At 42.8% G+C, this 17194-nt stretch overlaps 1 protein-coding gene across 1 annotated transcript in view; it reads right to left on the reverse strand.

Moving 5' to 3' along the window:
- Nucleotides 1-517: 517 nt before the first annotated feature.
- Nucleotides 518-17194, reverse strand: part of HEBP1 (heme binding protein 1) — a 92654-nt gene continuing 75977 nt past the window's right edge. The window contains exons 3-4 of the mRNA XM_073644139.1: nt 5513-5693; nt 518-1316 (exon numbers count right to left, since the gene is read on the reverse strand). Of these exons, the coding sequence (XP_073500240.1) occupies nt 1142-1316; nt 5513-5693 (356 nt within the window). The 3' untranslated portion in view covers nt 518-1141. The remainder of the gene's footprint in view (nt 1317-5512; nt 5694-17194) is intronic.

The following is a 17194-nucleotide window of genomic DNA, read 5'->3' on the forward strand; positions in this document are numbered from 1 at the left end:
ACAGCACTGGAACCACCATCAGTACAGTTATACAGCAACAGAATCATGAGTACAGGAAAACATTACAAGAACAACGATCAATACATGAATGCATCCTTTAGAACAACCATCAGTAAAGGAGTAAAGCACTATAACCACCATCAGTACATTGATACAGCACTGGAATAACCATCACTATATGAATACATCACCAGAACCACCATCAGTGCATGAATACAGCACCAAGCTTAGTACAGTGAACAACTGCAATGTCAGGTCAGCCTACACAATATACATTAGTATCACATGAACCTACAACTCCCAGTCATCATGAGATTACAGACCACACAGGAACCACCCATACAGATTATAAGTAGGCAATATCACAAAAACATTTACACCCAGGTACCTCTTTTCAACACTTAAATTTAAAAAAAATACAATTTTGGTATCACTGTAATTGTACTGACCTGGAGAATTATGTTCACAAGTAATTTTTAAAATACAATGACTACCATAAAAAAACCTCAAAAAACAATTGCAGAATTAAGTTTTTATTCACAATTTCACTGAAAGTTTTCACATTTTCCAGTACATTGAATGGTAAAAACTACATCTTGTCCCACAAAAAGCAAGCCATCATCTTGCTACATAGATGTAAAATTAAAAAACTTATGGCTCTTGGAAGAAGGGGAGGAAAAAAAAGAAAATTGGTTGCAGAGTGAAGGGATGAAGTCGAGTATCCTTCCAGCAATTCTTGACATATGTAAATGAGGCTTGCATTTGTTGCACGCAGATAGTTTATGAAGCCTAAATAAACTAGCAAATGGCCATCAGGTTCGCAGGCATATAGGATCATCCAGTACGATTTCCAGTACCATTCAAAACTACAACTTGTCCGACAAAAAAGCCCTCATATGTTAATAGAAAAAAACAAACAAACGTTATAGCACTTGGAAGAAGGGAAGGAAAACATTTAAGCACAACAACAATCAAGAAGGGGCTGATAGTTCACTTTTAGATTATTATACAAAAAGTAAATACCAAATTAATTATGACTGAAAAAATTGATGAAACCTTATATCTGTGTAGCTATTTTTCAATTTATTGGTTGCAGAAGATAATTTTGTTACTATAGAACTCTTTCAAGAAAAATGCTCTTTTAGGTGTTCTTAACAAACCAGACTTCATTACGTCTTCCATAAGGTTTCATCGGTGGGTCGTAACCACAACAGATATAGTAGTCTTTATGGTAAGATGCCTCTGGTCCAAGACAAGAACGGAGCTTTTCAGCACATGATACATAGTCTGTCTCTTTAGCATATCCACCAAACTGCCTGTAGGTTAGAGCAGAAAATGCTTGTGAGCTGCTTTCAAACCGTATAGAAATTCCAAGCATTAAATATTCATCAGTGGTAATCGTCTCAAACTGTGATGCACCCCTGGTGTTGGTATGGCTCACAGCTGAGAGGCACTTTTGAGTAAATGATTTACAGGTTTTTGGTATGGTTCCTCACACATATGGTTTAGCAATGGAATGGGCTTTTTTTGTCAGAAACTTAAATCCCCCAAATAATTTTTATGACTGAGTATCACTTTAAAAGATAAGCCAGACGATCAGTTTATGATTCTAAAGTGCTGCTACAGCAACGAAAAATCGTATTATGAAGTTGTGTCTGGAAGTGCATTGGGGCATGATGATGCACCTACAGCTCCTCAGTCTCACACAGTGGCTGCTGTAACCATGACCGGCACTGACTGACAGCGCTGTACTGATGCACTGCAGAGCTGGCTGTCAGTCAGTGCTGGGGGTGCAGTTACATCCACCACTCACTATGTACTGAACGGTGACTGAAGCCACGCTGGCCCACATCTATGACTGAAAGACCAAGGTTGCCGGGAGGAATAAAGTTAATTTCCTCCGGCTCTCAGTGCGCTCTCCAGGCTGCTTCAGACTCTCATTAACCTGTAGATTAACCCCATATCTGCAGGTTAATACAGGTTTTTTTACATGACAAGTTCCCTTTAATGTGTTTCCTAAACACTTTCAATTTTTAATAATATCACTCACAATTGATCGTTTAATATTTTGGAGGGAAGAAATTTCACATACTGACTTGTTGCAATGGTGGCTTCCTATTACTGGACCACACTCACATTCAGTGAGCACTTTAAAAAGACCCATTCTTTCACAAATCAATCAGTAGGTTAGAAAAAACAGATTGGAAATATTAGTAGATTATGAAACATATAAGTAAATAATTTCATCCCGCTGTGAAATAAAGACTTCTTTGCCAGTTCTCAATTGCATTATAAAAAAGACAAGTGTGGAATTTTTAACAGTGAGGCAAGCAGCGCATGAAAATTATAGCTTTCCCACTCAATACATGTCTCCATATTCACATTTAATGTGGCTCAGTGATAAACAGTAAGCCACATTCAGATGAGGCTTGAATTCCGAATATGCCACTTGAATTATCTATTCCTCTTCATCTGCCTCGAATGGACATGGAGTGAACCTCAAATTGACGATGGGTGTGAGTAATACTGGAAAATTCTGTGGGCATGGAGCCATGATATATATCTTTACAGATGAGCGTTCACCAAATTTTTCATGTTGAATTGGACACAGGATGTAAGGCTATATTCACACATCATGGTTTTTTCAGAGTTTTTTGATGTGTTTTTTATGCAAATTGTTTTGCAGTTCTAGCAAAGTCTATGAGATTTCAGAAATCTCATGCACACATCATAGTTTTTCTTGTTCAGGATTTTCTGCTTTGCATGGTTTGTTGAAAGATGGAGCATGTCACTTCTTTCAGCATTTTTTCACCCATTGGAAGTAATGGCTGGAGAAAAAAACGCTGAAAAAACACACCAAAAACTCAGGTGCCAAGTTTTCAGCAGGAAAAAGAAGTATAACCCCCCAGTGAAAAGTATCTGATAACCCCCACTTAGACTAAAGGGGCTGTCCAGTCTTGGGGTACAAGTCTGCTGTCACTCTATGTCACTTGTACTGAGCGAGGCCATGCAAGTCTAATCAGCATGTGACCACATGTATGCAAATCACATATTTGCAGTCACGTGCCCGACACGACCAATTCCCGGCGAATCCTGACAGCCAGCACACTGAGGATTCACAGTGACTGCAGACTTGTACCCTAAGGCTGGACAACTCCATTAACTAAAGTTAACCCATTAGGTTAACTTTGATTTCTAATATCTCTGCAAAGAAGAGCTGAAATTATGAAATAAGAACAAAGTTTTATTCTGCTCTGCAGCCACTATTACATTGTGCATCCAGTTCAACATGAAAAATTTTGTGTAAGGTCCTCTTTAAGCTGCGCTGAATGGGAATATGGAGATAGGTTTTTAAAGCGCACTTAAAGACATGGTGGCTATCTCTTTAAACAAGCGTACCACCTCAACAACTCAGTAAACTAACTTTCCCCTGTTCCCTCCTTCTAAATATTATTCAGAATCTGCTCCCTTGTATTCATCTGTCTCCACATCCTCCATGCACACGATAACTGCACTTAATACTTGATTATTGCACATATACTGGCTGATGACCGGATCATGCAGCCTTGTATGAAAATCCCTATTTATTATAATTGCCAGACCTGAAATAACAAGCACTTTCCACCTATTGTGTCCCCCCATTTCCTTGTAGATTGTAAGCTTGCGAGCAGGGACCTCACTCCTGATGTAACTGTTTAAACTGTCTCACCTTGTATTGAATCTATTGTCTGTACATGTCCCTGCTTAATTGTAAAGTGCTGCGGAATATGTTGGCGCTATATAAATAACAATTATTATTATTATTATATGTATGAAAAGTCTTCAGTTTTCATGATTGGCTGCTTTGATGCTAAAATGGCCATACTTGTCTAATTTATGATGTGATTGAGAACTGTATGGCTTAATCTACTATATGCAGTTTATTCTTTCTAGTCTAATGACTCATGTAATTTATTTGTACTTTTCAGAAATCTTTTCTCATTTTTATACATTAGTGAATTTTTCCTTCCACTATTTGGTGTGCTGGCATAGGGTATCTTTTGTGTAATACTTGCCAACTATTGAGAAGGACAGTGGTGTTACTTGAACATCATAGGCCCCAATGCAAAAGCTCCAACGAGGCCCCCAATTATTGCAAGTTAATACTATTGGTCTTTTCATATAGACCAAAGAGACATTTTGGGCCCCTTAGACTCCAGGGCCCGGGTGCAATTGCAACCACTGCAATTATTTTAGTTATGCCCCTGGAGAAGGAATTGCAGGGGGTTTCTGAAGATTTGTAGAAAAAGTGTCCTGTGTTAGAAGCCCCCAAATTTTTTTTCCTTATCTCTTACTCATTTACATAGGACATACTTCTAACCTATGGCACTTGAATAAAAAATAGTGCACATAACTCCCTTTAGCACACCCCAATAGTTTAGAGACCTCAGAACCCTAATACCCCCTACACTCTGTTTATTTCATATCTGAGACCATCCCTCTTTTTACAGCCCCAGACAAGAGCACCAAAAAAGATAAGACCATCAGTTTCCCCTAAAGAAAAATATTCCACCCATTTCAAGGCATCTGTTGTAACTGCTGAGCTATTCGCGAGATCCTGCGAGTCCTACTTCTAACCACAAGAGGTTTGTTTTATCACTTCTTTTCATTACACACCAAGAAATTTATTACAGTGCTCAAGGGGAAAACTGCTCACACCCACTGTGGCTACGAAATATCTTCACGATGCAGGAACTTAGTATGATGACACAGGAACTTAATGCCAAGACAGAAAGAAGGATAAAGGGGTTGTTTTCAACGTCTATGTTCAGAACTCCCCAAACTCCCGGCTTCCTGCTTGTCGGAGGAGCAGTTCGCTCCTGAATTGATAGTTTGGACCGGCAGCATGGTTGAGCCTCTGGTCCGAGCTGTGTGCTCCCCCATACAGCTGGCAGAGATTGCAGAATCATAGGGGTGCAAGGACACTAAAGCTGTTCGGACCTAGCAATCTAGTCAGCATCCAAAAAGCACTAACAAATTATACAACAAAGAGCTTAGAAGAACTGCACTCATTCCCTATGAGACTGGCCACCTCTAATAACTGCTTAAGTGGCCGGTAACCTAGGCAATGAACAGTAAACTATACAACAAAAGGTCCCCCCATACTTGAGAACGGAGAGGATTTTTAATAACAAATAAAATGCAAAGTTTCAATTTTTCCATTTCATTTTCAGCTTTACCAATTCAGCTCTAATGCTGAGCCGGCTGTCAGAGCCAGTGTTACAGCCGCCGCGCACTTTACACTAAGCGGTGCGCCGGCCGCACCCCTATGACTGAAAGCCCTAGGCTGCTGAGAGGAATAAAATTAATTTCTTCCTGGCAGATGGGCTCTTAGTGCGGACGCCAGGCCGCTTCAGAACACTATTAACCGGCAGATTAACCCTATATCTGCAGGTTAATAGCGTTTTTTACACAACAGGTTCCCTTTAAAGTAAAGTCCAACATATTATTGTTATTATTGCTATTTTCTTACATGGAATACACCGACAGTCCTTCTCTGCTTTCAATATGAATGCTTTCATCTGTAGGAAGTGGAGGATCTGCCTGGAATTGGCTTGGAATTCGAAGTATGACCTTGACTTTTGGTTGGAGGGATTCGTCCTCTGTAGGATAACTAATAATTGAGACAGGGGATGTCATTCCCATTCCTGCACCTTCAAAAGAGAAAAAAGACATTTGCCGATGAGTATTTATAACTTTCTATCCATTCATAAGAGAACCAGTCATAGATCATGGTTGTGATCTGAAATGTTAATAAAACATATTGACAAAATAAAAAGACAGACTGTAAAACAACTATAATCATCTTTTAAATGTACTTATGGTTCTAAATGTATAAATCCTAAATTTTACATAGCGGTTGAACGTCAACATTATGAATCTTATTAGCTATCTGTGTAAATTTGGTAACATAGCCAATTTTACTGTAATCCCTGAACGTCATGTACTTTTTTCAATACGAGTGGCTGAATAAGGCTAAGCTGCATTCAGTGGCATAACTAGAGTCCTATGGCACCAGGGCAAAATTTTAACCTGCCTCCCCCACCAGCATGCTGCTCAGATGTTTGTGCGGAGTGTCATTGATAGAGTTTGTTTTTCCCACCTCCTTTAAAAAAAATTATACAAATACAATATAAAAATCTGAAAGAAAAACAAATATCACTATACTGGTAGTGAGCAAAAGTCCATTATAACAAGACCAATATTACCAATAATACCACATACAAGGGCAAAATAATGTCATCACACCATGACCATATATTAAAAATACATAGTGTCTGAACATAACCACCATCCTGTTACTTAACAAAACCTGCTATAAGTCTAATATATCAATGATATTTGACCAGACCATATATTACAATCACACAGTGACCAAATAACCATAATGATTATTAATAAAAATCTCAATACTTACCGGCAGCTCTGTTTTGGATTTTCTACTGGACTGATTATTTAAACGCTAAGGACCAGCGGTAAGCCTTCATCCTTCTCCTAGGAAATCAGAGGCCCACAGCTGCAGAGCACAACGGAGTAATGACATCAAACATTGCACACCTTGCAGCCTGACTTCATTATGCTTGCGTGCTCTGCAGCTGTGTGCCTGTGATAGGCCTGTGGCTGTCAAGTAATTGAGAGGTGGGGAACTGGAGGCTCTCTGCTCCGCAATAGAATTAAAATGGAGGTGCATCTGAGGATGCATCCCAAGGTTGAACATAGCGTTGGACCTGGTGGGCCTTCATCCGCCACTATTGTTCCCTATTAGATGGTGAACTGTATATCCTCCAGTTATTGCATGCCAACTATAAATATATCTGTCATATGTTTGTCTTTTCCTTTAAGTGGATTAAATAGTGACTGTACGTACAGACAACTTGATTCCCAATCTGCAAATCACTTTGTTTAATTATTATGTTGTTGTACCTTTGAAAATAACTGCAAGGTGCACGCCACTAGATGCTTCTCTGCAGTTTTTGCAGTCCACTGCCTGTTGTCGAGTGCAATCTGTTTCTAGCAGCAATGACGTCAAGATGGATGGAAGGAAGTGTAAACAGGTTTTGTACCTCTGCTACTTCTTCCCTGGAGAATGAAGGTTGCAAAACCATGCATTTCTTCAGATCTGAGGTGTAAAGGGTGGAAACGATTTAAGGAAATTGAGAGACTAATCGATAGTTCACTTCTTCCTTCTTGTATATATTCTGTTTTGTTTATGTTGTACTATGTACATACTATGGGTTATTTTGCAGTGTCACGCACGCAGGTGGTGCATGTAGATCATGGACCCACTGTGCCACAGGGCTGGGCTTGCCTAGGAGGAGCGCAGCTAAGTGGCCACCTGGTTTTCACTAGAGTTCCTGATGGTGGAGTCAGGCTTGAGCTTCAGGTAGCCACCAGGTACCACTCCTAGGCAGTCCCTGGTACCGCAGCTGCTGACCCCAAGGGTCGGGTTTGCTGGCACGGACTGGACTCAGAGTCACAGACAAAGCTGGATTCGGAACCTGTTCAGACACTTGCGGCTTCAGGGTTCAGATACCGCAGGAGTGGATTTAGGTTCAGGGTCCGCCGATGCGGCTACAGAATTCAGGTACCGCCGGAGTGACTTCAGGGTTCAGGAATAAGGGGACAGAATCAGGATAACGTACTAACTTCAATGGATTAGGACAGGGGACCTGGCAACATACAGTTGCACACTCAAGAGTTGTAGGGAAACTGCAGGGGTTGCTGAGGCACCTCCCAACTGGGGAGGGTGCCTTTTATACTAGATGCCTCCCAGCTATTGGCTGGGGGCATTTACAAGGTGGGCGCGCTGCCCCTTTAAGAACAGGGGAGTGCACTCACGCATTAGGTGCGCCACGGGAAAGTCTGTGCGGAGTGCACAGGAAGCAGCACACATGATAGGAGACAGGGCAGGGAGGTCACCGCGCATCCGGGTTGGGGAGTATGCCGGCGTCTCTGCATGGGGGGGGGGAGAGAGACCATGCAGGGGAGCCAGCATTAGTGTTACATGCAGGTTGCTTAAACGGCGAGTCATGATACTTTGCCACCAAGTAAGCATGTGGCTGCTAGCTATCAGCTGCAGTGAGTGTTGCATATGGCAATGTAAGGATGATTTGAGTTGCAATGAGCTTGGTAACATCCTCCTGCTACACTACCATGCTGTTAGGAAGTAACTATATGGGGAGGTATGACTTTTGAAGCAATTGATGTCTTATGCTGGGAATAGGATTGAGATTTGTTCCACCTGTGAGAAGCTGCAGTGTACTAGAGGCTTATGCTGATGTACTAGAGCCATGGGGAGACATGATATGAGTCTCAGGCTATGTGCCCACGTTGCATTTATGAAGCAGAAAATTTCTGCTGCATAAATGCAAGTCCTCTCCCGGAAAAACGCATGCGGAATTCCGCACGCGTTTATCGCGCATTTTTCGCGCGTTTATCACGCGTTTTCCACATGCGGAATTGCCTTGCGTTTTTTATGCATTGGACAAAGGCAATTCCGCTTGTGGAAACGCAAAATTAAATGACATGCTGCGGATTTTTGAACGCGGCATAAACGCTGCGGAAAAATCCGCAGCATGTGCATAGAACTTGCGGAATCCCATTGGGGACCATGGGGTGCGGATATACATGCGTTTTTCAAGCGTTTACGCTGCGGAAATTCCGCAGCATATACGCTTGAAAAATGCTACGTGGGCACACAGCCTTAGAAAGCCTATGAGGAAATTCAACAAGCATATTTGGGTGACTCTTTGAAAGTGTAGTTGTTTGGCTGCTTTTCAGAGCAAGGCCTAATTGCCAGGGAGAGGATGAAGAGCTAAATATGTGGCAGCTAGTTATGAGCGAACATTTACGAGCATGCTCGGGTGTTTTCTGAGTATATTCAGCGTGCTCGGGTGTTATGTTTTAGTCACTCCGTGCTCATGATTTGCGACTGTTTGACAGCTTTAATACATGTGAGGAATGCTTGTTTCTTAGGCATTCCTCACATGTATTAAAGCTGTTGACGCGCCCCCTGGGCCGTGGGGTACTCGGCAGCCGGGCCTCTGGTTGCTGGGGGATATCACGGTAGCTGGCCCGGTCCGTGACCCAGGGCGGTCAGTAAAAAGGGGGATAATATATAGGGGATTTGGGAAAGTTTGTGACGCCACCTGTGGAATGCGGCTAAGGGGTGCCGCCGCTGCGGAGCAGTCCCCTGGAGCTGGTGTTATGGCAGCAGGGATGGTGTGGCTCTCCACAGGTAGAGCTAGCTCCAGGGGGTTTAACGGATGGTGGTGCAGGGGAGAGACGGCAGGACGGTCCCGGCGGAAAGATGGACACTCACACAGGGGTAAGCTTCAGTACCTTTACTAGTGATGCTGCAGGCACGGTCCAGTGTACTCCAGGTGAAGGGCACACTTTTGGACTCTCCCCAGTGAGCGGGTAGAGGGCCTCCTGATCCGAGGCTTTACTCTCTAAGCTTCTGGCCTGCCTGGAACTAGGCCTAGCTTGGTTACTGTCTCTCCTTGCACTTGCTGACTTGGTGGTAGGGCCTTCTCTTTGGATATCACTCTCCCTGGAAGCTGGGGCCTCCGTGACTCCTAGCCCTGGTACTACAATCAGCATTTGGTGAACCTGGGACCTGTAGTTCTCCAGGGGTTCCGGTGGTTCCTACTGGGTATAAATGTCCCTGTAGGCGCGGACCCGGTGTCCGGTATATATATCGGGGTGAACCTGGTATGCTCCTCTGCCCCCTCGCTACTTCGTCCTACTCCTCTCGCCTTCGGCCACACTCAGGCCCTCCCTAGGCTTCCACACGTGCTGTAGGCCTTGGCTCGCCTAAGCACAGCAGCCAGCTTGCTGTCCTCTTCACTGCTCTCAAGAGCGTCAGCACGCTCTCAGTTCCCTCTGAGCTCTGTTCCTCTCTGTCTCAAAGCAGGAACTAGACTGGGCTGCCTAGCTCCACCCTCCCTTTATATATCCCTATCAGGGCTCCCTCTGCTGGTCTGAGGTGGTAGGGTGGAGGTGTGTGAATGTGTGAGGGCCTCTTGTGGAGAAGTCCATCCATGCACCCTTCTGGGTTCTGTGGCACCAATGCGCAGCAGGGCGTCACACTGTTAAAGAGTCGCAAATCATAAGCATGGAGTGACTAAAACATAACACCCGAGCACGCTGAAGATACTCGGCGAGCACCCGAGCATGCTCTCTGAAAGGGTTAACAGAACATGCTCACTCATCACTAGTGGCAGCTTTTAATAAATGGAGTAAAGGGAGGTGGTTTGCAAGAGTTTTCTGCAGGCCACCAAATAAGTGGTATTTGCTAAGTGAACTATTAGTCTGGGTTATGTTACTTCCTGAAGGGGGTCTGCCATGACAGAAAGACATATTGTCAGCCTCGAGAGAACCAGGGCAGAGTGAGTGGTGCTGAGCTCAAATCGAGGAAAGCCTATAGCTGGGTCAGGTTATGGTTATGATTTAGGATGTAGGGCCTTGAAGAAAGATCATGGGTAGAAGGTGACAAGGCCCTTGAGTTCAGAGTTGGGACAAATAGGACTGGGTCAAGAAACTGGAAATGGAGAAGTCAGGACCCTTTGGATGAAGGCCTAGAAAAAAATGAAATTTTATCCTTGGATACCGGGTCATGGTAGATGAGAATGCCCTAAAGTTGTTGCCCGACTTTATGTGAAGTACTTCACATAAATGTAAAAACTATAGGGGTATGGCATGTAAGCCAAAAGGACAAACTCACACTGGTTGTGACTAGTGATGAGCGTGCATGCTCGTTACTCGAGATTTACGAGCATGCTCGGGTGTTTTCCGAGTATCTTCAGCATGCTCAGGTGTTATGTTTTAGTCACTCCATGCTCATGATTTGCGACTGTTTGACAGCTTTAATGCATGTGAGGAATGCCTATTTCTTAGGCATGAGAATCTGCCTTCAGGGATTAATTTTAAATAAAAGGGGGCATTATCAGTGCGATATCTGCTCCCCTGATCTCACTGCAGAGCTGTGTGTGATTATATCTGACACAGGTTCCTCTACGCTTCAGCTTCCATTTCACAGGCAGACAGTGTTGCAATACAGTTGAGCTGTGAGAGCTGCAGCTGCTAAAGTGTTTGTTATGAGACAAATTTCAGTTATACTGTTCTGTGTTAGTTAATATCTTACACTGGTAATGCCCCCTTTTATTTACAATAATCTCTGGAGGCAGATTCTGATGCAGATAAGCATCTGGCCCATAGTCCTGAACAGCTCATTTACATGTAAGAAAAACATGGATATCTCTGGTATAAGACATCGGATCATAGATATTAAGGTATCATTTTATTCAGCTTCCTATGACCTGCAGGTCCATATAGACTGGTTAGACGGGTTGATCCTACTAACAGATTCCCTTTAACCCCTTCACACCCCAGCCTGTTTTCACCTTCCTGATCAGGCCAATTTTTTCAATTCTGCATGCATGCGCCGAGGCTCTTTGACCTTTCCCGGCGCCTCATCAGGGCAGAGAAGTACGCCTGCGCAGGAGCGCATTGCCAGGAAGACTGTGTGGATGACGTAGGGAGGCGTCATCCACACAAAGCAAGAAGGAGGACGACATCGAAAGAAGGGAGGCACCGGACCAGGACGAGCAACACCCATCAGACCGGATCGCCCCCAGGTGAGTATAATAAAAGTACATTTTTTTCTCTTGCAGGTCTGATTTGGCACATATACACAGCATTATAGAATGCTGTTCATGAGGGTTAAAAGGTGCTGGCCGTATCTCATATGGGCCAAACCAGGTGACAGGTTCCCTCTAAACCAGATAGATATACCACACAAAATAGATAATAAATAACCTTTACCACATGTCTACTTCACATCAGCATAATTTTTTAAACATAATTTTTTTGTTAGGAAGTTAGAAACGTTAAAATTCTTCAGCAATTTCTCATTTTTGCAACAAAATTTACAAAACCGATTGTTTTCAGGGACCAAATCACATTTGAAATTACTTTGATGTGCCTATGACAGAAAATACCCAAACATTACACTATTTTAAAAACTACACCCTTCAAAGAGCTAAAAACTGCATTCAAGAAATCTATTAACCCTTTAGGGGCTTCATCAGAATTAAAGCAATGTGGAAGGAAAAAATGAAAAGTTTACTTTTTCCCACCAAAGCATTTATTTAGTCCCAAATTTTGCATATTCAAAAGGGTAACAGGAGAATATAGACCATACAATTTGTTGTGCACTTTCTTCTGAGTACACATATATGTGGTGGAAAACTACTGTTTAGGTACATGGCAGGGCTCGAAAGGAAGAGCCCCTGACGTGTCTAATCAGTGGAAATCCCCAAAAAATAACTTCATTTTGGAAACTACACCATTCAGGGAACTTATCTAGTGGTGTGGTGAGCACCTTGAACCCACAGGTGTTTCACAGAACTTTATAACATTGACCAGTGAAAATAAAGAATCACATTATTCCCACAAAAAATGTTGCTTTAGCCTCAAATTATTAATTCTCACTAGGGTAACAGGAGAAAATGGACCATACAATTTGTTGTGCAATTTCTCCTGAGTACACAGATACGCCATATGTGGTGGAAAATTACTGTTTGGGTGCACGCCAGGCTCGGAACAGAAAAAGCACTATTTGACTTTTGGAGCGCAAAATTGTCTGGAATCGATAGTGCACGCCATGTCATATTTGCAGAGTCTCTAATGTGCCTAAACAGTGAAAATCCCCCACAAGTGTCTCCATTTTAGAAGCTACATCCCCTCAAGTAACTTATCTAGAGACATGGTGAGCACCTTGAACCAACAGGTGTTTCACAGCATTTTATAACATAGAACTGTGAAAATGAAAAAAATAAATTTTTCCAAAAAAAATGTTGCTTCAACCCCAAATTCTTCATTTCCACAAGGATAACAGGATAAAATGGACCATACAATTTTTTGTGCAATTTCTTCTGAGTAGACCGATATCCCATATGTGGTGGAAAACTACTCTTTAGGTGCACAATTGGTTGGAATACTGTAGATAGCGGATGTGATGTCGCATTTGCAAAGCTCCTGATGTGCCTAAACAGTGGAAACCCTGAACAAGTGACCCCATTTGGTAAACTACCCCCTCAAGGAACTTATTTAGAGGTGTGGTGAGTACCTTGAACCCACAGGTGCTTCACAGAATTTTATAATGTTGTGCGGTAAAAATTAAAAAATAAATTTTTCCCACAAAAATGTTGTTTTAGCCCCAGATTTTTCCTTTTCACAAGGATAACAGGGGAAAATGGACCACAAAATATGATGTGCGATTTCTCCTGAGTACACTGATACCCTATATGTTGTGGAAACTACTGTTTAAACACGTGGCAGGGCTTGGAAGGGAAGAAGCGCCAATTGAATTGTGGAGCACAATTTTGGCTGGAATAGATTGCGGATGCCATGTCACATTTGAAGAATCCCTGACATGCCAAAACAGCAAAAACCCTCACAAGTGACCCCATTTTGGAAATTACACCTCTTGAAGAATTCATCTAGGGGTGTAGTGACCATTTATAACCCTCAGGAGATTCACAGAATTGCATAACATTGGGCTGAGTCAATAGAAAATTACTATTTTTTCCACTAAAGTGTTACTTAGCCCCAAGTTTTTAATTTTCAAAAGGAATAATAGGAGAAAATGGACCTTACAATTTGTTACACAATTTCTCCTGAGTTCACCAATACCCCATATGTGGTTGAAAACTACGTTTGAGACACAGTGCAAAGCTCAGAACAGAAGAAGCGCCATATTGGAGTTTAGATTTTGCTGGAATGGTTTGAGGGTGCTATGTCAGGTTGGCAGAGTCCCCGAGGTGCCAGAACAGCAGAACCCTCCATAAGTGACTTAATTTTACAAACTGCACTTCTTAATGAATTCATCTTGGGGTGCAGTGAGCATATTGACGCCGCATGTGCCTCACAGAATTTTATACCATTGGGCGGTGAAGAAAGAATAATTACATTTTTAACATTAAAATGTTGTTTTCGCCCCAGGTTTTTTAATTTTTATAAAGGGTAATAGGAAAAAATGGACCTCATAATTAGTTGTGCAATTTCTCCTGTCAATACCATACATGTAATGGGAAAATACTTTTCAGGCACAGTGGAAAGCTCAAAAGGGAAAGAGAGACATATTGTAATGCAGATTTGGCTGGTATGGTTTGGGGTTGCTATGACCCACTGGTAGAGACCTTGAGGTGCCATAACAGCAGAATCCCCCCATACGTGACCCCATTTCACAAACTATACCTCTCAATTAATTAATCTAAGTGTGCAGTGATCTTATTTACACCCCGGGTGTGTCACAGAATGTTATACCATTGGGCAATCAAGAAAAAATTACATTTTTACCACAAACATTTTGTTTTAGCCCCAGATTTTACATTTGCACAAGGGGAAATGGCTAAAACTGGCAACACAGTTTGTCACACAATTTCTGCTGAAAATGGCAAAACCCCATATGTGGCTTTATAGTACTGCTTAGCCACTTGGCAAAACTCAAGAGTGAAGGAGCGCTATTTGACTTTTGGAGAACAAATTATTGTAGAATAGTTTGCGGATTCCATACATTACAGAGTCCCTAAAGTGCCAGAACAGCAGAATCCCCCTCAAGTGACCCCATTTTGGAAATAACACTCCTCTAGGAATTTATCTACAGATGTAGTGACGATCTTCACTCCTTGTGTGTTTTCCACAAACAGTAGTGGATTTTGCTGAGTGAAATTTACAAATCTGCCATTGTAGTGCCCACACATTGTGCCCAGCTCATGCTTCTGGAGAGAATGGACCCAGTAAATTAAGTGGGCTCTCATCGCTACAGAAATGGCAAACATGTGGACGCTAAATGTGTGTCACGGGTGTGTCAGGTGTGACAGACAGTTGTTCTGGATCCAGCTGTACAAGGTCATTGCGCTTGGCTCCTCAGGCACTTTCTTGATCTTTTCATCTCTGTAGTGTAGTGATATCCTCTTCTCCCTCTAGGACCTAGCACCCTTGCTGGGTGTTTAAATACCTTCAGTCTCTCCAGAGAGTCGCCGGTGATAGCTCTATTTTCCTCTGTCCAGGCCTGAAGTACTAGTAGTTGGCTAGTGTCTTCTTGGAGTTCCCTTGGAGGAGAGTTGGCGTGATCTCTCTGGTGTCTTCTCAAGCTATGTGTATTCCCGTGTTTGTTTATCTGTTTGTCTTTAGTTGCAGTGGGGACTGACTAGTGCTCACCACGTCTGTCACGCCAGGTGTGGGGAAGACTTAGTGCAACACAGAGGGAAAAGGGAAAGGGAGCCCAGACACTAGGGAAAGGGGGGAAGTGGAGACCTCCTAGTCTGGTCTAGCGTCACCCTGTCTCAGCTATTGTCAATATATTGCCTCCTCAGCAATCGCCGCACGTGTGCCTCGCCCTACTCTCCCTGGCATATGGATACGGCTAGGGATGGAAGGAGATGAACACTAGTCAACTGCCACTAAACTCTATAGACAACAAGGGTGGACAAAACAGGGGAAATGGCTTAGCTTTAGATGAACTCCAAATAAGCACACAGCCTCAAGCTCCAGAGAGGACGAAGTATTGCTCCTGCTAAGTTCACAAGTAGAAATGGATATAGCCGGCGACTCCCTCTCAGACACACCAGGTATATATACACCCAGGCCAGAGAGCTAATTAGCAAGAGAGAGGTAGCTGCTTAGTCCTAAAGACAGCCTCTTATCTAAGAAACTGTCTGCATTTCCAAACGTAGAGATCTCCTGCAACACACTGCAGGGCGACTGTCTGTCACCTCTGACACACCCTTGACAACGTCCCCTCCCTACTAAGGGCCTATCACTAGGGGCAGTCAGGGACTAGGTTTCCTGCTCGGTTATAGGTGTGGGACCTATTTAGGGACATTAGGGGAGTCAGGGTATTGTCAGATCTGCATAGGGGTCTCGACTCCCCCTTTCCCTAGTGTTTGGGCTTCCTCCCCCTCTTCCCGTCGTTGTGCACTTACTCTTTCCCTCACCTTGCGTGACAATGTGGTTTAGGCACACTGTGGGGCTCAGAAGGGAGAGGGGCATTAGGCTCTGGGAGTGCAGAATTCACTGGATTTATTATGGCGAGGAGCCATAGTGCTTTTCCAAAGAATTTGTGCTACCAATAACGTGGAAGCCTCCAATATTTCCGGTAACAGATGACGGACCTGAGGGGGAACTTGTTTTTTTTGTGGATTGAGTTGAAGTTTTTGTTGGGAACATTTTACATAACATATTGGATCACGCTTTTCCTGCGCCGTACGCTGAGCACTTACATTGGGGTTTCCATCTAAATCTCTGAATGACGTGATTCAGATGAAACCCCTAAAGGATCCATTCACTATAATGAGGCAGCAGCGTTACTCTGGAATGCGTCTGGTCTCTGCTCAGCGGTGTCCATCTTTTCAGAGGTGCACAAAACTGTGGCTAATCGCATTTTTATGCACATGAACCGCTGAATCATAGGACAGACAGAGTCCAAAGTGTCCCCATCTGCCTCATTATTGGGGTTCTGTCTAAATCTTGTATTTCAGAGATTTACATGGAAACCCTGGTGTAAGTACTCAGCACAGAGCGCAGGATAAATGTGAGACGAGCTTTACTGCAATCTTTGGGAGGCAGAATGAACAAAACAGCAGGTCAAGAATTGGATTTATTTTTTTAGGCCGCTCCTCGTATAAGTGATTAGGCGACTTTGTTCTTCGGGTCAGTGCAATTACAGCAATACCAGTTTAGTTTTTCTATGTTTACCTGCTGTCACACATTAAAAGATGCTTTTTATTGCAAAAAAAAGTTTTTGCATCGCCATATTTTGAGAGCTATAATTTTTCGATATTTCTGCTGACAGAGTCATGTGAAGGCTTGTTCGGGTCAGTACGATTACAGCAATAACACATTTATATTATTTTTTTATGTTTTTCCGCTTTTACACAATATAGAAAAAATAATTATTTTTGCATCGCTTTATTCTGAGAGCTATAACTTTTTTATTTCCCGCTGACGGAGGAGTATGATGGCTTGTTTTTTTGCGGGACAAGATGGCATTTTCAGTGATACCATTTTTATTTACAAATTTGTGAAACTCTGGGTATGGCTTGGAAGACTTAACAGTGAAATAGAATTATTGTTTTTATGCAGTGGA

The sequence above is a fragment of the Phyllobates terribilis genome, unplaced genomic scaffold (assembly GCF_046119375.1).
Source record: "Phyllobates terribilis strain yellow unplaced genomic scaffold, ASM4611937v1 Scaffold_8__6_contigs__length_399053987, whole genome shotgun sequence".
NCBI lineage: Eukaryota > Metazoa > Chordata > Amphibia > Anura > Dendrobatidae > Phyllobates > Phyllobates terribilis.